Source organism: Perna viridis, chromosome 8 (assembly GCF_037379345.1).
Source record: "Perna viridis isolate PV_CMFRI_1.1 ecotype Kerala chromosome 8, ASM3737934v1, whole genome shotgun sequence".
NCBI classification, from domain to species: domain Eukaryota; kingdom Metazoa; phylum Mollusca; class Bivalvia; order Mytilida; family Mytilidae; genus Perna; species Perna viridis.
In genome coordinates, this window is record NC_142452.1 from 15608219 (window position 1) to 15630607 (window position 22389).

The following is a 22389-nucleotide window of genomic DNA, read 5'->3' on the forward strand; positions in this document are numbered from 1 at the left end:
TACTCTGTACAAATATAACAAAAATCCCTAGCAACAGTGACAACTGAGATATAGCAGTGGCAGTAAAAAAAAATGAACAAAGGCAAACTACATTCATTTTTCAATGCATAACATAAATTTCTTTGCTTTAATTAGGAAATTTTGTAAATAAAGAGCTGAAAGATCCGTGAACAGATTCACTTATTGTACTGACTTCTGAGACAAACATTCCTGTTTGTTTAACATGTATGTTATGAGGATGCTGTGATTGCACAATGTTGTTTACCAGGAAGGAAGTTGAATTTCTGAACTGGTTCATTAAAGACTCCCGATAGGATGTATTCTATATAAAGAAGAAAATACTATTTGTTAAGCTGAAGCTTGGCTTGGATCTGCTGAAATTCAGAAATTATTTTGTTGCTTTTATTAGTGTTAATAGTGTATCGAAAACATACTTTTTCAATTTTTACCCTTTTTAAAGTAAGTAGATGACATATACTGCAATATAGCAAGTCTTATTTTCTTCTAGAACAAATTACAGAATCTCAATTACACATTTATACTGATTTTTGTAATGCTCTTGTGAGGTTTTAAACAGATGTCTTCTAATTCAGCCATGTAGGTACTAATTTGATCACCAATGCAACTGCTTTGGATGATAATGGTTATGGACCTACATTACGTAGTACATTTAATCAGAAGGAGACTAAACTGGTTCCTTTCTCCACTATGGGTAGTCTCAAAGATTTGTAAGTTAGTTTAACACTGGTCAGAATACAATATAAATTTTGTATAATATTGTCATCTTGTGGTGCCTCAATGAGGCCCTTTATTATCATTATTTGTTTACTATTTTTTGAAATATTAAAATTAATTGTTGTCTTCTGGCAATTTTAAAATGCAATAAGACAATATATACTATAAAGTATATTATACCTCCTCTCAAAGAGTAGGTGGTATATTGGAAATTCCTTGTGTGTCCATCATTCCTTTCTAATTTTGTAGCAATTATCTCTTCTCTTAATTGATGGATTGATGTTAAATTTGGTATGTGGCTTTATATTGGTGGGGCATATGTTGTAAGAGATTTTGGGTGTTGTGCAACATCAATATCCTGTAAGAATGGGGTTTACTTAGAACGTCAATGCATGCAACTTATGTTAATATTGGGGTCATATAATGGTATGTCACTTTCTTCATTTATGCTGTTGTCTATGTTGTCTCCAGTAGGCACTTGGTTTTGTTTTCTTCAGTAGGCACTTGGTTTTGTTGCCTTCAGTAGGCACTTGAACTTTAAAATTAGTTGATGGATCTTGACAAAGTTTTACAATTAGGTTCATACCACAAAAGTAAGCTCGATGTTGATTTTGAATGTTACCTTTTGGTGATCTCTGAAACTTTTTTATTATTTTATATTTAGGTTAAACACTGGTGAGTTTGTTGCATTTCCCCATATTCGTTCCTTTTCCTATTGACTGTTTGAGAATTAGGTGCCAAAAGACTTTGCATAATCATTTTTTCAGATTTCCAGCCAATAACTTGAGTTTTAGAAAATGGATACCTTTAAAATTGTGCCACAACAGGAAAATTTTGATTGATTTAAATGGGTTATGACTCTTACGATAATAATAAACTTAATAATTAAAGGTAAAACATGGAGCATAACAATTATCTTCTTACACTTTGTAGAAAATGCTTTTTTTTTATGCCCAACTGCAATTTTTTAAAGTTTTTTATCCCATTCCATTCATTTTGAGCTTAAATGATGTGTCTACTATTGCCCAAACTATTCAGTTTTTACCTCTGAAGTCATATAAAGCTGCATCCTGCAAAATATTTTATTTCTAAATGAACTACAGTGTTTTAGTTTTTCTTTCAGTAGTATCATGTGGGCAGAATTATGATGATTTAAACATAGAATTCCTTCACAGATGAAAACCTGGACAAGGATGCATTTTCCTGTGTTCCCACATTACGTGTCCTGTAAGTCCATAGCATTAAGGAGGTAGACCTAGGGTAAGGGACATAACTCATGAAATCAATGATATGTTTGTATCATATTCAATTTTGACAAAGCCTCTCAAGCTTTCATTTGAAGCAGAATAAAATGAATCCAAGTTAATAACATGCTTACATAAGATTGATGTAAAATGCTGAATACTAACGTTACAGAGATTTTTAAGAGTTGTGTCCCTTACCCTAGGTCTACCTCCTTAAATAGTATTTTTTCACAGTTATGAAATAAACCTTGATTTTTACATACTTTTCAGACATATTTATCTATGTGTAAAACCATAATTTTAAGTTCTAAAGAATGGTAATGTAATATCTTTTATTAGGTGTTATTAATAAGAGAAATTATTGAAATGGCTTATGGCATACAAAACATCTTTGAACTAGCTAATCTTTACACATGACAATAATACATAACAAATGATTTATGTATGTAAATTATCATGCAATTGACACATGATGCACATGTGATTTTTATATGAATTTAGAATCCCATTTACACCATATTGGATACTTTTAGCTGTATGTTGAACTACTTGATGATTCTGTATATTTTTTTCATTCATATTCCAGTCCTCAGAGATTTAGGCGGTAACTCGATACAGTATGTACCACAGACCTTGAGGAATGGGACACAACTGCCATCACTTCAACATCTATATCTTCATAGCAAAAAGTTAACATTTTTTGATACAGGAAGTTTTACTGATGTGACAGCTTTAACATTTTTGTAAGATTTCTTAGCTGTTTTGACACCCAGGCAACTGAGTTGAGAGGTCATGTAGATTTTCAGTCTGTATTGTTATACCCTCACTCACTGAGGGGGTGATATGTTTGTCCTTCATTCCAATAGAATTTCATCAAAATTATCTGGGTTCCAAATGGATGGATTGATTTTAAATTTTGGGTGTGGATTTAGATAGGTGGTATCATGTTGTAAGTGATTTTGGGTTCTGTCCAGTATCAACTTCCTGTCAATGTACTTTGCCTTTTTTATTGATTGACAGAGAAAAATTTCTTAGGCTCTCAATGGATGGATTGATTACAAGAATTTTGGTTTTGGCTTTATATAGATGGGTATACCTAGCATTGAACTTCCTGTGTGAGTAGGGGTGTTACCTAGCATTACCATGCTTCATGTTTCTTTGCTGTTGTTTTTATTTTTACGAAGACAGAAATTCACATGGCATAATGGTTGTATCTTTTCAAAAGCTTAAAAATGCTTTGAGTGATTTCACCTGATGAAAGTTTTAGTTCAATTGGAATAGCAATAAGTCAAAACTATTGTGTTATAAATACTCTAGTTTTTCAAGTCATTTCATTTTTTCATGAACTGGATGTGCTGTAAGTATAGTCATAATCATGAAGTACTGGTCTATATGTGTAAACACTTATGTATCTTTTTAGCTCACCTGGCTGAAATAGATTTCAGCAGTAATCGGATATCCACATTACAAAATGGAACTTTTAGAAACTTTGTGGTTAGAAATGGTAACCTGTAAGTGATGTAATTGATAAAATAAAACAAGATTTACTTTAATGGCTTCTACCTATTAAATGATGATTGAATCAAAGTATGATTATCTATAGCGTTATCAAAATGCCTTTGTATTAGTTATGTTTGTTATATTAATTCACTTAATTTTGTAATCATACACCTGCCTTTTTATGTAAACCACTTTTCATGATCTATTGGCCAGTCTGTCAACATGTCGTACAATAAGTAAAAGAATTTGATGATCTTTTCTTCTTTTTTGTTTTTTTTTGTTCAATGTTGGTAAAATTCAAATTATTCAAAATCTCCATTTTTTCATTTATGTTCAATTATGGGAGTGTAAACATTGAAAAAGTAGGTAGGTATGTCATTGGCATTTTTTCCTTAGTTATTATTTTACCACTCTTCAGGAATCCACAAAATAACAGAATAGCCACTATTGAAGGAACTAGTTTCCAGTCCGTCTCTCTCACAAAGGACAAGAAGGCTGAATTACAATTACAGAATAACAAAATAAAAAATCTACAGTCCTATGCATTTATTGATGTATCTGCATACAAAATAAACCTTGAAGGGAATATGCTGGGAACCTTACCATCTTATGCTTTCAATGATATGAGTGTTACTCAACTGACTTTGAATGACTTAAGGATTACTGCAATTAATAAGAGAACCTTCCACAACTTAAATGTTGATTATTTGTAGGTATAATCAGGTCCACATTCATTGAGAAATATATTTGGCACTAGGATACCAATTTTTGTGTTTTTCATGATTGAATCAAACCACAAATTCAAATGTCTAACAAAATCTTGGATTTCCAATGAAAACTACTGTGAAAATACTATTGTTTGGGGGGTACCCATTTTCAAGATTTTTGTGGGTAGGCCAAATCACAAAATTTGGTTCCCAACCAGAAGGAGATTTCCATTTTCACTTTTACACTTTAACCATGGAGACGCTCTTTTATGGTAATACAAGTCACTTGGTGGTAATTCTGTTTTTTGATCGGCCCAATACTGATAACTTCGTGACATAAAAGAACTGTATTTAAAAAATTGAAATCTTGTCGCATGTGTTACTATTTTTTTTTATAAAAAGTAGAAAATTATAAGAAAATTTTAAAAAAGATTTCCTACACAGCAGATATTTACTGTGTGTGCAATCTTTTTTTTTAAATATTACATGTTTATTTTAGATACCTGAATGATAACTCTATAACCAGTTTAGATGGGCCTATATTCAGTGGAACATCAGCAGTAAGTTCTTTGTATCTCAATAGTAATGGAATGAAGTACATCAAGTCATCAGCATTTGAAAACATTACTATACAGTATATTTACCTTTATATCAATGAAATTACCATTTACCCATTGCATTGAGTAAAATAACTCCAAGGCAAATGTAAGTAATATATAATAAGTACATGTTTTTGAAAGAGTTGGGCAACTTGAAAAAAATCTGAAACATGCATGTCAAAAACCCACATATATGACAATGTACTTTCACTAAAGAAAGCTTTCTCTTTTTGGTATAACCACTATTTTATCTCTACATTATTGGACATGTTTCGAAATTTTTCAATAGAATGTTAAAAACTTAAGTTTTGTATAGAGTTATCTGACCTTGATATGCTCATTGCAGTGTAATTATAAAGAACTATAACTCATTTTACAAGAATTATATTGGAAATTGGGTCTTTATTCCTTGATTCTGTTGGTACAAATAATCAAATTACGCTATCAAAATGATGAGTTATTTCATACCATGTTTCAACCACTGCCTGATTTTTACAGAGACTGATACTTAAGTGTACTTACATTCATTGGTTTGAATTAAAAATACTGATTTGTGTCTAGCCATTGAAACTTGGCAAATTTCTTTTCAATTTTTCTTTTCATTTCTGTCTTAAATGCCTGCATAAGTGAAACAGATTTATTAGAATATTCAACCTACTTGTGATATAAACATATTTCATTGGATTTGGGGGTAATTAGTTAAATGTCATTCAACTTCTCTGGTTCTGTACAAGGACGCTAATGCAATATAATCCCTTTTTTTATATTTCGGCCATTTGTATAACAATGATATAACTGGTATACCAGGTAGAGCATTAGATGGACAGACAAATCTTCTTGTGTTCACCATGTACAACAACAAATTATCAGAAATTCTGTCTACAACATTTACTCCAGCAACCAACCTCATAACTATGTGAGTTTGTTATTTCTGATCATTTATTTTTTTATGTTGCCTATATATGTGTGTGTAATGGTGTCATCTTCATTGGCATCCTCATTGTCATCTGTAGCCACACTTCATGTTGTTATAACCAAAATGTCAAGGTCAGAAACAACTTCTTAGATTCAGCCAACAAGAGACAAATTACAATTTCAATGATTTTAATTAAACTAAATAAGTAATGTGTTACAATTACAAAAGTTACTAATATCACTATACAGTCTAGATAGTTTGCTAATCCATCCAACTTTTGATGTCCACTTTTGTTATATAGCAGGAATCCCAATGTTAATTTAAGTAGTATTAGTCGGCACAGAATAATTTCAAATACTTAATCCAGGTTGCAAAGGTGTCCCCAGAAGTCCAGTACTAAAGAATGAATGTACTCACAAAACAGCAATCAGTCATTCATCTGTCAATTAGATTAATTTTCTTTTCAGATGTTCAGTATTTATATATAAAATATCATAAAAATCTAGAAATACTAAGAAAGTTCTAGAACAATTCAGAAAACAGTGAATCATTAATGAGTCAGATAAACAATACTTGTTTGTTTACAAATTCTAGAAAATTCTATTATTGAAATAAGATGTTTACAAATGTGCCATTTCTATATTTAGCAATAAAGGTCAAACAATCTTACAATTGTTACCAATAACAGCATCCAAACAATCTCAATAACATGAGTATAAGTGATTAGATCATTATGAAATTATACCAAAAGGTGCCAAACCACAAAAACAAGCTTTGAAATGATTTTTGGAATTGTGAATTGAACCATTTATGAATAATTGGCCAAAAAGGGCCCAGAAACTGTCTGGAAAATAACTTGTGTAAATGTGAATGGATCTTTTTTGAAATTATATTGCAAGGTGTCATACCACTAAAAGGAAGGTTTGGATTGATTCTGAGATTTGTTACTCAAACCATATAGAAATTAGGAGCCAAAAAAGGGACCAGACACAAGCATTTGTATGATGTCCAGACAATAACTTGACTATAAGTGAATGAATCTCTTTGAAATTGTATCATAAGGTGCCATTCTACTATAGGATAACTGGGATTGATATAGGGAGTTCTTACTTGAACCATTTACAAATTCGGGGCCAAGAAGGGGCCAGAAACAGGCATTTTCATGATGTCTGGACAATAACTTGAATATAAGTGAAACCATCTCTTTGAAATTGTATCATTAGGTGCCATTTTACTATAGGATAACTGGGATTGATATAGGGAGTTCTTACTTGAACCATTTACAAATTAGGGGCCAAGAAGGGGCCAGAAACAGGCATTTTCATGATGTCTAGACAATAACTTGACTATAACTGAAACCATCTCTTTGAAATTGTATTACTAGGTGCCATACCACAACATAATTACTGGGATTTATTTTTCTGTGTTAGGACTTGATCTGATAGGGAATTAGGAGCCAGAAAGTTGCCAGAAACAAGTATTTTCCTGATGTGCATATAATAACTTGAGTGAAAGTGAATGAATCTCTTTGAAATTGTACCAAAGGGTGGGATTGATTTTGAGGGTTGTGTTTATTGAGGAATAAGGGGCCAAAAGGGTACTGCAATTTTAATTATACTGTAAGTGAAACTTCTCCAAACCAGACCCTCAGAAAACCGGTCTTCCCTTCAAACCGGCCATTTTCAAAAGTCCTGGCCAATGTACCTTAAAACCTGTGTGTTTTGTCTTCAATAGACCGGCCACCCACAAAACCGTACATCGGCCGGTTTTTCACAGTTTCAAATGAAAACAATCTCTCAGTTCCGGCCGCCCAGTTATTGTTCACCTGTAATAAATGTGTCAACAAAACTGTAAATGATTACATAAAATTATGTAATTATTAATTCATTCACTGGCAAGTTAACTTTGCATTTCATCAGTGGACAGATGATAATTGAAGGGGACAGTAATTTAAACAACAAATTTAATCCAGACATTACATTTTGTCACTGGTTGGGGGTTAATTGGTGTGTACACACGTCAGACAACCAAGGTTATTTAATAGTACGAAAACAATACAAATAATTAATTACCATCAATAGCCCTTTGATCTTTAATACACATTCTTTCAAAACCGTGAACATTATTTTGTCAGCAGTACTGTTTGTAAAATCAAATCATTTACAAATGATGCAAGCTTTGAAATGTAATAAAAGGCCAAAAATTAAGAATTGACATTAAACATGTCTCGACCAACAAACTGAAAAGGTGTAGGGTTATAGAACACATTAATGGAAACAGCTCTTAGAATGCATTGCTATTTTGTGCAAAACTGGCCATCCCTATAAACCGGCCATTTTTTCTTGTCCCAGTGGTGGTCGGTTTGGAGAAGTTTCACTGTATTCTTTTCCTGTGACAAATGCAATATATGAAAATTCAGAGTTGTATCAAGTTTGAATGGTGTGTCCATACTTACCCCAACTGCTCAGGGTTCAACTTTTGCAGTGATCAAGCTATACCCTGTGAATGGCATAAATTGTTACTTTGAGTTACCTAATTAGAGATAGGTTTAACCTATATTAAAAGAGTACAAAGGAAGGATGTAAAGATGTTTGCTGCTGGGTCCTAGTAGACACAGGATGTAAAGATGTTTGCTGCTGGGTCCTAGTAGACACAGGATGTAAAGATGTTTGCTGCTGGGTCCTAGTAGACACAGGATGTAAAGATGTTTGCTGCTGGGTCCTAGTAGACACAGGATGTAAAGATGTTTGCTGCTGGGTCCTAGTAGACACAGGATGTAAAGATGTTTGCTGCTGGGTCCTAGTAGACACAGGATGTAAAGATGTTTGCTGCTGGGTCCTAGTAGACACAGGATGTAAAGATGTTTGCTGCTGGGTCCTAACAGACACAGGATGTAAAGATGTTTGCTGCTGGGTCCTAGTAGACACAGGATGTAAAGATGTTTGCTGCTGGGTCCTAGTAGACAAAGGCCTTAAAGATGTTTGCTAAAGGGTCCTAGTAGACACAGGATGTAAAGATGTTTGCTGCTCGGTCCTAGTAGACACAGGATGTAAAGATGTTTGCTGCTGGGTCCTAGTAGACACAGGATGTAAAGATGTTTGCTGCTGGGTCCTAGTAGACACAGGATGTAAAGATGTTTGCTGCTGGGTCCTAGCAGACACAGGATGTAAAGATGTTTGCTGCTGGGTCCTAGTAGACACAGATGTAAAGATGTTTTAGCTGGGTCCTAGTAGACACAGGATGTAAAGATGTTTGCTGCTGGGTCCTAGTAGACACAGGATGTAAAGATGTTTGCTGCTGGGTCCTAGCAGACACAGGATGTAAAGATGTTTGCTGCTGGGTCCTAGTAGACACAGATGTAAAGATGTTTGCTGCTGGGTCCTAGTAGACACAGGATGTAAAGATGTTTGCTGCTGGGTCCTAGTAGACACAGGATGTAAAGATGTTTGCTGCTGGGTCCTAGTAGACACAGATGTAAAGATGTTTGCTGCTGGGTCCTAGTAGACACAGGCCTTAAAGATGTTTGCTGCTGGGTCCTAGTAGACACAGGATGTAAAGATGTTTACTGCTGGGTCCTAGTAGACATAGGATGTAAAGATGTTTGCTGCTGGGTCCTAGTAGACACAGGAGACTTGTGTTGTCTGAATGGTCCCATAAACAACCAAATTTTGCACAAATATAAAGAGTTATTTCTCTTTTTCAGTGAATTTTAATGCTTTCTATGTAATTTTTTTCTCTTTAACTGTTGAGGTTAATAAAAATCCAACAATCAACTTTAAGAAAGAATGCATTTGTGATATGAAATGGATGAACATTTTTTAAAAACAAAATAAACATGGATACCCTCTAAAGTTTTTCTGTGAAAGTGAGATCATATCATTGTGAAACTTTGTATGTTTATACATATGCATATAGGGTTATGTAACTCAAATTCAGACCCTATATGAACATTCCCAGTAAATTCATTTTGGCTAATACAGTAGAAACTGTAACATGTGTAACACATTGTGGAGAGGGTAGGCAGTTTTTAAAAGTGAAATATAGAGTTGATGCAACAGAAAATTCCAAAAATACTGTATCAGCTGTGGATGACTTGGAGTATATTTTCAATGAACCCTAGCAAAAAAACATGATTATGCAAAGATTAAAGCATCATTTCTCTGTATTGTAAAGTTTCTAGTACTTTCTATATGTTATCAGTTTCAGATAATGACAAACCATCATTCATTTTCTTAGAAAACATGAGTTTGTGATCTCTTTATAAATGAAAAAATTTTGAAAAGAAAACTTTGAATACCTCACTCACTGCCTTGGTCTTCTATGGATATCTTCTTAACATAATACATCAAAGAAAAGAATAACTATTAGTAAGTACTAATTGTTTTAAATTTTAGGCATCTTCAGAACAATGAGATCCAATACATAGAAGAAGGATCATTTACAGGACTAAACAGTCTGGTAACCCTTGACTTGGGAAGGAACCAGCGGTCTTACTTCCCTTCTATTAGTGGAAATAACCTGGCCACTCTAGACCTAGCTAATAACATGCTAGAAACACTTGGAGGATTTCCTGTGACAAATAATATTGATGTGTAAGCTATGTTGTTTTTATTAAATCTTCATTTTGTAAGTTTTTTCTACATAGAAATTTTCTGATAGATGTTAGCTATTGGATCATCAATATGCTGCTTGGTGATTTAAGAATACTTTGATGGATTTTAAAAAAAATTGACTCAGTATCTGTTATCATTGAGGAAAGTTCCATTTTTTTATTGTTTATCAGTTAATACGACATATCATACATGTATTTAGTAAATAATAACTTTCAAAGGGAAATTTGTTGTTTTATGTAAATGCTTTTAAAGAAATTAAACAATTTAGCAAAAACTGTGTTTATTAGTAGAAGTTGATAGTGTGATGAATACATGAACCCTAAATTCTACTTAAATACATGAACCCTAAATTCTACTTTAATACATGAACCCTAAATTCTACTTTAACTGTATGGGTTTGATGTATGTTGAACACATGAACCCTAAATTCCACTTTAACTGTATGGGTTTGATGTATGTTGAACACATGAACCCTAAATTCCACTTTAACTGTATGGGTTTGATGTATGTTGAACACATGAACCCTAAATTCCACTTTAACTGTATGGGTTTGATGTATGTTGAACACATGAACCCTAAATTCCACTTTAACTGTATGGGTTTGATGTATGTTGAACACATGAACCCTAAATTCCACTTTAACTGTATGGGTTTGATGTATGTTGAACACATGAACCCTAAATTCCACTTTAACTGTATGGGTTTGATGTATGTTGAACACATGAACCCTAAATTCCACTTTAACTGTATGGGTTTGATGTATGTTGAATACATGAACCCTAAATTCCACTTTAACTGTATGGGTTTGATGTATGTTGAACACATGAACCCTAAATTCCACTTTAACTGTATGGGTTTGATGTATGTTGAACACATGAACCCTAAATTCTACTTTAACTGTATGGGTTTGATGTTTCATATATATTTTATTAAGTCTTTTTTACCATTACAGTGATTTAACCAATAACTCACTAGGATGTAAATGATGTACTGCCAACAGTTTGTTCTTTGTCATGGACACAGTATTGGGAGTATATGTGCCAGTCCAGCTTCTCTAGTGGGTGTCTCCTTCCAAACTTCCCTGGTTAATTCTGTAGCATCTAAATATTATACCAGCATTAACTCAAGTCTGTTTCAGTGTGGTAAGTACCATGATTAATGTAGATATCTGTTTTCCACTATAAAGCAGAGATTATGTAGTGGTCATGAGGTTTGAAGCTATGATGGTGCTACTAAGAGGGTTTTAATGTCCTTGACTACCCTGTTGGGTCTCACATGGATGGCCCAATTTGGTGGGCTTTAAATAAATTTTGATATTTATTTTAATTGTATTTTTAACAAAATAAAAGAAATTAATAAGTTAATAAATAAATTACAAAAGTAAATAAATAAATAAATGTTTAGTAGAAAATTGTAATGAAAAAAGTAAGAAAAAGAAAAAAAGAAATATGAATTGTGAATAATTGAAATGTTGGTCATTAAATACAAAATTACTGCTTGATTAAAATGAGTAAAAAGTAAAAATAAAACTGAAATTGGACCATGTAAAAGAGGAAAATGCCAAGTTGGATGGAGAAGAGCACCGTTTCTTATTGAAAAGATTTTTTCTTCAAAGTAATTGCAGGTTTATGTAAAAAAATGTAATAATAAAACTGCTTTTTATGTGGACCATAGAAATACCCAAGAATATAAGAAGATTATATTGAATATGTTTGAATATATAATTGGGTATGTATTTTTTACATTGGTTCTATTTCAGGGGATTTTGCATGTGAGTGATGTTACACATCCTACTATTGTCTTGGTGATGGTGAGACCCACGTGTGTGGAAGATGTGAAGGGTCTGGTCCATGTGATAGGTCTCCTACTGAACACTCATATGAGGCTGCTGGTGAATGTTCTCCATGTCTTGTAGGCTGGGTTTGTATCTTACTGAACACTTCTCTTTGGCTGTTTTTTTGTTCAGTAGGTTGGGTATGTATCCTACAGAATACTCCTGGGCTGTGTTCCCTGCACCCTGTAAGCTAGGTATGTATCCTACAGAATACTCCTCTTGGGCTGTGTTCCCTGCACCCTGTAAGCTAAGTATGTATCCTACAGAACACTCCTCTTAGATGGTGTTCTCTGTACCCTATAAGCTAGGTATGTATTCTACAGAACACTACTCTAGGGCTGTGTTCTCTGTACCCTATAAGCTAGGTATGTATCCTACAGTACACTCCTTGGGCTGTGTTCCCTGCACCCTGTAAGCTAAGTATTTATCCTACAGAACACTACTCTAGGGCTGTGTTCTCTGTACCCTATAAACTAGGTATGTATCCTACAGTACACTCCTTGGGCTGTGTTCCCTGCACCCTGTAAGCTAAGTATTTATATTACAGAATACTCCTCATGGGCTGTGTTCTCTGTACCCTAAAAGCTAGGTATGTATCCTACAGTACACTCCTCTTGGGCTGTGTTCTCTGTACCCTATAAGCTAGGTATGTATCTTACAGAATACTCCTCTTGGGCTGTGTTCTCTGTATCCTATAAGCTAGGTATGTATTCTACAGAACACCCGTCCGATTTGTCAAATTTTACGTTTCCATGTTATGAAATTTTACATTTAAAAAAACTGCAGAAATGGCCAAGGAAATTTATTTGTTGAAAAATCGTTGAAAACGAACCATTTGTCATGGTAGTGCCAAATTTTTTGTGGATTTTTTATTTACTTTTTTTATGGGGGTGGTGGGGGTATGGTATTTGACGAGACTCACATTATTTCTAGTTGATCATATAACTTCATTAAAAGTATAAGTACAAGTTAACAGGGCAACGGTTGTATAATGCACTTAAAGGGCAGCTCTTTATTGATAGAGTAATGCCTCTTAGAAAATTTACTGAAGGTTGGGCATTTGTGTTGTGCCATCAAATTTTCTTGAATATATTATTCTTAATGCTTTAGTTAAACATTGCAGATATGTAAGGATGGATATGCCACACCTTGTGAAGACTACCACTATGTCAACTATACAGATGATTCCTGTCCGTCAACTTCTGCTAAATGTGACCCTGGCTATGCCTGTCATGGAGGCCAGTCTTATCTTTGTAATGTAGGAACATGCTCTGATGGAGAAATGGGTAAGATATATGAATGCTGCTATTTTACCACTGTTTTTTTGGAAAGGAGTTTTATGGCGCAGTCCAAACAAGAAGTCCTAAACCCATGTAATGGAAAACTTCCTCTGAATTATTAAAAAAATATTCTCTCTTTTCCCTGATTTATAAGTTAAAAGACTTTGGGGAGTTGTATTGATTGTCTATCTGTCCATACGATCATCTGTCCATATCTGATGACCACAACTAGTGTGAAAGTATATTCGTGGGTTTCAACTTTTCGTGCATTATGGGAAAAGCTCAAGTTTGTGGATTCTCAAATTTGTGGTATTGATGATGCTGTTACACAATTTAAAGAAAATAATCCTTTTCGTTGGGAACCAAATTTCATGGTTTACCTTACTCATGAAATCCATGAAAATTGGTGCGCCCCAAACAATAGTACTTTTACAGTACTTGGTGTACTATCATAAGAGTTTTTATGAGACTGTTGATAGTTTAGTCATCATTTTTTGATGCACATGAACCTTTAAAGGATCTTGACTCTGATTTTAAAAATTACATGTTTACATCTTTTAAGAACTACTCCTGTTAGGTTGTTAAATCTTTAAAGAAATTGTAAAGACTTCAGTGTGCTTGAAAGAAAATTTTGTTTGGAAGCTTGTAAAGGGAGATAATCTAACATAAGAGTCATCCATGTTTAAAGTTTAAAGGTTATCCTTTAATGTATCTCTTAATGATCCATTCATTAATGTCCTATTTTTATACCCCCTGCAAAAGAAGTTTGGGGAGTGTATTGGTTTCACTCTGTCTGTCTGTCCATCTGTCAGTCTGTCCAAACTATTTTTCTAATTAGCTTCCAGCATTGTTATAAAACTTTGTAGGTTGTAATATAACCACATGAAGACATGCATATTGTCAGGAATTTATGTTTGGACAAAAAAAGGTAGAAATGATGACTGTTGAACTTAGGTTTTTATTTTGTCCAAAGTTGGTCTCATGTGTTGTCCCCAACTCTTCTTCAATATCTTGCAGGATTGTTATGGAACTCATTGTAGTGTTAGATTGTCATATGGGAATGTGCATATTGTCAGGAATTTGTGTTTAGACAAAACTTGTGTAAAGACGTAGGATAGTCGGATTGTCAGTTGGCCAGCATTCATGGAGACAAAAGTAAAAATAATATTTTACTAAAACTAAATAAACTGAACAAATCAAACAAAACTAAACATATATATACAACATGCAAATGAACATAAATAAATGGGCATGCAAATGAAAGTATGTAAGCAAACAAAAGTCACAGTTCACACACAGTAAAAAGACTAAAAATTGGTGTAGTAAAATCTAATAGATCCATTCAGTCATCACCTCTCACCATAGCTCCTACGGTATACCATAATCAACGGTCAAGATCTAGGACGCAACGATTTCTGTAGACTTTCAATATAAACTCAAACTAAATTTCACTATTTCAATATATATTCATTTCTGATTCTCATGGCACACTATAATTATCATTTCTCATATAAATCAACCCAATTTATCATTCAAATTGACCAATACACACTTTTCGGCCAATATAAATTTCAGAAATAATTAACACAATATTTCAACATTTCACCATATACACAGACGGAAAACTAAATTCAGCAAATTTCACTGTGTAACAAATGGAACTGTAGAATATATTAATGCAACATCCCAGCTAAATTAACACCAACTATTGCTGACTATAACTATTACACCATCCGCTAAATTACGGAAATATGGGTTGTTGTTCACCGTATAAAACTGACATTAACATACGGTATTTAGGTAGATCTGTGTCAAAAACTAGGACGATAGCATTTGACAATAATTATGTTGTTTCCTTCAAAATGGAGCACAAAACTGGATAGGAAAAACACCTGAAACAAATAAATTAACCCAAAATAATTAAATTTCACTCAAAAATGGAATTTAAACGATAAACTGACCCGCCACGTGAGAATTTAAACTAAAGGCCTGTCCAACACGCCATACAACGACAGAAATATCTACACGGTCACAAACAGAAATAAAACGCTTACCTGAGCAGATTCAACATATTTTCCTGTGAAACTCCATGTCCTGAACTGACAATTTTGAGACCTCACCAAATATGTGAATTGCAAACTTGGACACAACACGTCCATTCACTTCAAAATCTAAATGTGCTCTGCCTAACCGCTTTACCTGTATAAATCACCCGTGCTTATACGCACCTGTTTGGCGGGAAAATCATTGAGCGGGTATTACTTACCTTAAAAAAAAATGCCAAGATATTTGTGAACTACATCATCTATTTCAAACTATGGGCGGAATAATAAATTAGTAAATGCAAAAATGAAAATAATATAATGAAGTTCGTTACAACTTGTAGAAATGACAACTGTTGGACTTGGCATTTTTCAGCAAAACTTGGTCAGTCATGTGTTGTACGCAACTCCTCCTCAACAACTTGCAGGATTGTTTTGAAACTTAATGGGGTGTTAAATTTACATATATTTGGATGTTCATATTGTTAGGAATTTATGTTTGGACAAAAATTGTAGAAGTTATGTCTGTTTGCACATGCACATTTTCAGCAAAACTTTGTCTAGTGTGTTGTCCACAACTTCTCCTCAGTGACTTGCTGGATTATTTGAAGCTTAATAGAGTGGTAAATTACCAAATTCTGATGTGCATGTTGTCAGGAATTCATGTTTGGACAAAAATTGTAGAAATTATGACCGCTTGAACTTAAGTATTTTTAACTTGGTCTAGTGTGTTGTCCTCAATGACTTGCAGGATTATTTGAAGCTTAATATAGTGTTAAAGTACCAAATTTGGATGTTCTCAGGAATTTATGTTTGGACAAAAATTGTAGAAATTATTACCGCTTCAACTTAAGTATTTTTCTGCAAAACTTGGTCTCATGTGTTGTCTGCAACTCCTCTTCAACAACTTGAAGAATTGTTATGAAACTTAATGGAATGTTTGATTGCCATATGGAGATGTGCATATTATCAGGGATATATGTTTTGAGAAAAATTGTAGAAATGATGCCTGTTTGACTAAAGCATTTTTCATCAAAACTTGGTCTTATGTGTTGTACGCAACTCCTCCTCAACAACTTGCAGGATTGTTTTGAAGCTAAATGAGGTGTTAAGTTACCATATTGGGATGTTCATATTGTCAGGAATTCATCTTTGGGAAAAGGTTGTAGAAATTATGACTTGGATCTAAGGTATTTTTCAGCAAAACTTGGTTTCATGCATTTTCCACAACTCCTCTTAAATGACTTGCAGGATTGTTATGAAACTCTATGAAGTGTTAGATTACCATATTGCCATATGAATATATATTGTCAGGAGTTTGTCATGTTCAATCATTGCGTTGTCAACAAAAAATAGTACTGATTGCTGTTTGGTGTTGGGTGTTTTAAAAATGGCAACAAATTGTATGACAAAAGCCTATCCACGATGAAATTATAGTATTCCACTGAATAAGATGTGCCCCATTTAACTCAATATTAAAGTCATACAATAGTATAGAGTACTCTTTAAAATAAATGTTTCCAAATCTAAATTGACCATTGTGCAATCACCTTGTCAGTCTGTTGTCTGTGACACTTTTCCAGGGCAGATTTTCTAACTTCTAGTTAAAGGGATGCTTACATATTTAGTACATTGCTTTTGCATGATGACTTGGGCCATGTTTCCTCTTTCCAGGTTTATTGCATAACTACTTGGAATACTGGTGATGGAAACACTTGTGCTGATGTTGATGAGGTGATCTACTTGATAAAAATTAGCAGTCATGACGTTATTTAATGTTATTTATTTAAAACATGGCATTTATATTCAATTAGTAATGATCATTCGGAGAAAGGGGATAAATTGATTGATATAAAGATAATACTTCGGACACTAATAGGTCAAATCATGCAACATTTACACTACAAGCAGAATCAAAGCCAAGGGCATGGTGAGCAGTTGGCATCTTCCATCCTTTTCAAAAACTCTTTTAATTTTAACAGAGTTGAAGCTTTATTTCTCTTCTTTGGTCATGCTATTCCAAAATGCTATGTCTCCCCTTAGAAAAAAATAGAAATAATAGTCCAAAAGCAATGTCTTGTATATTGATGGAAATAAGTAATATTTTATTTATTTATTATTTAGAACCAAATTAAAGGTTACAAGTACACTGCAGCTATATGTGAATGATGTTAAACATTTGTAAATTTATAACCTTGATAAATGTTAAGATTTAAGCTGAAACATTATGGTATAATCTTATGAAATTACAGTGTACACTATACCAGCCATGTTGGGACCCAGTCGCCTGTATTAACACAGTCCCAGTTTACCAGTGTAGTGCCTGTCCCTATGGTTACACAGGGATTTATGAGGATGCCTTCTCACAGACGGTACATCTATGTGTGATTGACTATCAGTCTATGAACCAAGTGTTGTCACCTGTACAATAACAGCAGTGTTTTGATGTGGACGAGTGTACATTAGGTACACATATCTGTGATGTCAACTCAGATTATGTTAATACCATTGTGAGTGTTATTGACTGATTAAAAAAAAAGAATTGCTGGTCTATTTCCATTTTTTTTCAGATCTTGTAGCAATGGCATATTTCTTTTATGTCATGAACAACTCAACCATTATTTTTAAAATACTAAAATGTAGGTCTTGAGAACACAATTCCTTTACCATTCATTAAGCATTTATTTTTCAGTTTCTCTTGGCATTTTAAACCTTGAAAATTTGGGAAAATATAACACATGATTACAAGCTCAACTTTTCATTTTTTTTAAGTAAGTCTTTTGATTTTGTATTAAATTGTGTGTGAGTGGACAATTATTAGGTACCAATTACTGTAAACGTATTAATTTTCGCAGTTGCTAAGCTTCGTGCATTCCGTGAAGTGAACATATTGGCAGGTATCAATTTTAGCCGTTTCAAAGAATGATAAGCGTTCTATAGTGTTAAACTTCAATTAAGGGATTACTATTTTTTGTGCTGTTGTGTCCACCACAAAAATACTGAAAATCTGTACACATCGAAAATTAAATACTTTTTAAGGAAATTTTAGAATTCCCAAGGATTTTATTGTGAATGCATTAAGCATTAATATCAAAGAAAATTCAAGGGAACCAAGGTTATAGCAGTAATCAAAAGAATGTAATCCAGGGACAAAGACCAGACATGGAAAACAGACATACACAACAAAGAACATGAAGTAACTAAAATCGTACATACAAAGTAACAAATTCAAATGAGCAACTCGGACTCCACTAAAAACTGGGAGCATGGACCAGGTGATTTTCTAGAAACACCTGTCGAGTTGTTCATTAAAAGTCAAGTCCTGTTGGTTATGCTTCAGTCAATAATAGAACTGTTTGTAGGAGTTTTGGTAAATGGATAGCTTTTGAAAAGTCTTACATCATAAGCTTGTGGTTACAAGTTTTCTATCTGGTAGACAAATTAAACTAGAAGTAGTGACTTACATCTTATCTAATTCATAATGTCATTTTTGTTATACTTTAGTTAATAATGATGTTTTTTTTATTTACAGTGCCCTGTTGGTTATGGTTTAGTCAGTAGTAATTGGGTATTTATTTACCGTGCCCTGTTGGTTATGGTTTAGTCAGTAGTAATTGGGTATTTATTTACAGTGCCCTGTTGGTTATGGTTTAGTCAGTAGTAATTGGGTATTTATTTACCGTGCCCTGTTGGTTATGGTTTAGTCAGTAGTAATTGGGTATTTATTTACAGTGCCCTGTTAGTTATGGTTTAGTCAGTAGTAATTGGGTATTTATTTACAGTGCCCTGTTAGTTATGGTTTAGTCAGTAATAATTGGGATTTTATTTTCAGTACCCTGTTGGTTATACTTTAGTCAATAATGATTGGGTTTTTATTTACAATGCCCTGTTGGTTATGCAGGAAATGGTAAACAGTGTGGAAAAGATTCAGATTTGGATGGTCACCCTGATGTCACTATAGCCTGTGCAGACTGGGATTTTTTATGGTAAGTGGTCCACAGGGTGTGGTGTAGGGTCTCCTTGGTATCACTTTAACTTGTACAGACTTGGTATGTCATGAAGTGAGTGGTCCTAAAGGTTTGGGGAAGGATTTCTCTGATATCACTACAGCCTGTACTGACTTGGGATGTCATTAGGTGACTGCATCACAGGGTGTTGTGTAGGGTGTTCTGGAGATTTTGCACTGTTTATTTTTTTACTGTGGTAGGGGTCATTTTGCTATGCGAAGCAAATTTGTATCAAATTTACTATTCTATGTGTGGTAAATAAAAATTTGTTTAACTCTTATTTGTTCAAAAACATTTTCTTAGTTATTATGAAAGAATAAGGCATTTTTTAAAGTGAAAAAGTGGATGATATTTTGAAAAATGAGTATACTTGCTTTAAATATCCTGAGAGTAACACTGTTGATGCAAAAACTGATTTGTGTTTCTTATTTCCTTATGTTTTTACAGCACATTTCTTGTCAGTTAAGAGTTATTGCCTTTTAATTACAAAATATTAAGTTTTCATAAATAAGAGATATTCAAGCATGTGGCATTCTCAGATCAGTATGTTGATTATCCTTCTATGTGGTATTTATTCAGACAACATTATTTGCTTTAGTGATGACAGCTCATAACTTGAATGATATTGTTCTCATTTCAGGACAATTCCCCAACATTTCCAAAATGTGGTCAGGAAGATGTAGACAATGACAATATGGGGGATGATTGTCATATGGACTCTGACAACGATGGTCTGATAGATATCATTGTAAGAACAGGGTGTAAGGGAGAGAGGGGAGGGGTAAAGAGAAAAGATGACAACGTTGGAGGATGATTGTGATATGGACTCTGACAATGATGGTCTGATTGATTCTGTTGTGAGTAGTAAGAACTGGATGGGTACCTTATGAAGGGAGAGGAGGGGTAGAGAGAAAAGATTACAACATGGGAGGATGATTGTGATATGGACTCTGACAATGATGGTCTGATTGATTCTATTGTAAGTAGTAAGAACAGGGTGTAAGGGAGAGAGGGGAGGGGTAGAGAGAAAAGATGACAACGTTGGAGGATGATTGTGATATGGACTCTGACAATGATGGTCTGATTGATATCATTGTAAGTAGTAAGAACAGGGTGTAAGGGAGAGAGGGGAGGGGTAAAGAGAAAAGATGACAACGTTGGAGGATGATTGTGATATGGACTCTGACAATGATGGTCTGATTGATTCTATTGTGAGTAGTAAGAACTGTATGGGTACCTTATGAAGGGAGAGGAGGGGTAGAGAGAAAAGATTACAACATGGGAGGATGATTGTGATATGGACTCTGACAATGATGGTCTGATTGATTCTATTGTAAGTAGTAAGAACAGGGTGTAAGGGAGAGAGGGGAGGGGTAGAGAGAAAAGATGACAACGTTGGAGGATGATTGTGATATGGACTCTGACAATGATGGTCTGATTGATTTCATTGTAAGTAGTAAGAACAGGGTGTAAGGGAGAGAGGGGAGGGGTAAAGAGAAAAGATGACAACGTTGGAGGATGATTGTGATATGGACTCTGACAATGATGGTCTGATTGATTCTATTGTAAGTAGTAAGAACAGGGTGTAAGGGAGAGAGGGGAGGGGTAAAGAGAAAAGATGACAACGTTGGAGGATGATTGTGATATGGACTCTGACAATGATGGTCTGATTGATTTCATTGTAAGTAGTAAGAACAGGGTGTAAGGGAGAGAGGGGAGGGGTAAAGAGAAAAGATGACAACGTTGGAGGATGATTGTGATATGGACTCTGACAATGATGGTCTGATTGATTCTATTGTGAGTAGTAAGAACAGGGTGTTCAAGAGGGGAGGGGTAGAGAGAAAAGATGACAACATGGGGGAGGATTGTGATATGGTTTAAGTTCATTAATAAAAGAATACAATTGTAAGATGCCAGAATGTAATCAACCACTATTTTATATTTTTCAGGATAACTGTCCATTCTTCCAAAGTTTTGATAAGACTGACTGTGATGGGGATGGTGTTGGACAAGCCTGTGACAACTGTCCTTCTGTCACCAATGCTGACCAGACAGATACAGATGGTGATGGTATTGGTGATGTGTGTGATACTGATGATGATAATGATGGTGAGTATACTTAAGCTGGTGATCATGACAATTACAGTGGTGGTGAGTAAAACCAAATTTTCATGGTTTGGCTCACCCACAAAATCCAGGAAAGTTGGGACCCAACAAACAATAGTACTTTCACAGTAGATACTGATGACAATAATGGTGAGTAAACCTATACTGGTGACTAATGATGATTTTGGTGAATAAACATGGTACTGATGGTGAGTTAAGCTGGTGGGGATGTGTTATACAGTGTACTGATAAAGCCAAGGATCTGGAAACAGTAAAAAATGCCGATCATTGACCAACAAATATTGCAAATGACCGAGGACCATTTTCCAATATGAGACATTGAAAAATGTCAACCCTTATAAGTTACATTGCGTAGTTTTATTACATTAGTCCCTCTCTGAAACAGCCCCCCAACCAATGGCCACCTGTCTTATGTGACCACATTCCGACTTACAGTGCGAATTGACCCCTTATAAACAACCACCCCTCTGACGCAACCAGTGGCCACAACTTTGAATGAAAAACGAAAATCTGTCCTCTAGAATCTGGCCATGTTCATTGTTGGTATATAAACCATAGAAGCCACCGGAGATCAAGTTGAATGTTTTTCCCTAGTATATTTTCAGTTAAGTTATTTTATTGAGTGTCAATTGCTCTGAAGCCCTTAGGTGTAGATTAGCATGTGTATGAAATTGTAAACATTTCTAGCAATGGCACCCAAGTGTGAAATTAGTCTGATGAATTTGTCATAAATACGATTGGTAATTATAATCATAAAAACATAACCAGGTATTTCAAATTACAAA

The 22389-nt window shown here is 34.2% G+C and overlaps 2 protein-coding genes and 2 long non-coding RNA genes across 12 annotated transcripts in view; 2 read left to right on the forward strand and 2 right to left on the reverse strand.

Moving 5' to 3' along the window:
- Positions 1-5393, reverse strand: LOC148609490 (uncharacterized). The gene is made up of 3 exons (XR_015924799.1): positions 5308-5393; positions 3405-3488; positions 1-322 (listed from the first exon to the last, which is right to left on the reverse strand). It is a non-coding gene; the product is annotated as an uncharacterized LOC148609490 (long non-coding RNA).
- Positions 311-19455, forward strand: LOC148609491 (uncharacterized). 5 transcript variants are annotated; one of them, XM_088596260.1, is made up of 9 exons: positions 788-1626; positions 1859-1962; positions 2566-2722; positions 10096-10293; positions 11267-11456; positions 12074-12234; positions 13272-13434; positions 17723-17980; positions 19372-19455. In XM_088596260.1, the coding sequence occupies exons 2-5, from the start codon at positions 1911-1913 to the stop codon at positions 11298-11300; spliced, it is 441 nt and encodes a 146-aa protein (XP_088452386.1). In that variant the 5' UTR covers positions 788-1626; positions 1859-1910; the 3' UTR covers positions 11301-11456; positions 12074-12234; positions 13272-13434; positions 17723-17980; positions 19372-19455. The 5 variants fall into 5 exon arrangements, with proteins under 5 accessions (XP_088452384.1, XP_088452386.1, XP_088452385.1 ...); XM_088596261.1 differs by lacking the exon at positions 788-1626 and having other exon boundaries at positions 1644-1962; XM_088596262.1 differs by lacking the exons at positions 788-1626; positions 1859-1962; positions 2566-2722 and adding exons at positions 4606-4746; positions 5558-5701.
- Positions 14585-15738, reverse strand: LOC148609492 (uncharacterized). Its single transcript, XR_015924798.1, has 2 exons — positions 15483-15738; positions 14585-15320 (listed from the first exon to the last, which is right to left on the reverse strand). It is a non-coding gene; the product is annotated as an uncharacterized LOC148609492 (long non-coding RNA).
- LOC148609493 (uncharacterized) overlaps positions 18006-22389 on the forward strand; it is a 9712-nt gene continuing 5328 nt past the window's right edge. The window contains exons 1-3 of one of the 5 annotated variants that reach the window (XM_088596264.1): positions 18006-19456; positions 20118-20225; positions 21427-21586. In XM_088596264.1, the coding sequence (XP_088452390.1) occupies positions 19454-19456; positions 20118-20225; positions 21427-21586 (271 nt within the window). In that variant the 5' untranslated portion in view covers positions 18006-19453. The other 4 variants (XM_088596268.1, XM_088596266.1, XM_088596267.1 and 1 more) reach the window with 4 other exon arrangements.

What these genes read in the sequence shown, in the direction of transcription:
- LOC148609491 (XM_088596258.1), top strand. Translation starts at nt 3,321, where the DNA reads ATGAACTGGATGTGCTGTAAGTATAGTCATAATCATGAAGTACTGGTC. An exon ending in GTGGTTAGAAATGGTAACCT is followed by an intron (nt 3,491 to 3,897) that starts GTAAGTGATGTA and finishes ACCACTCTTCAG; the next exon opens with GAATCCACAAAATAACAGAA. An exon ending in AACTTAAATGTTGATTATTT is followed by an intron (nt 4,189 to 4,685) that starts GTAGGTATAATC and finishes TGTTTATTTTAG; the next exon opens with ATACCTGAATGATAACTCTA.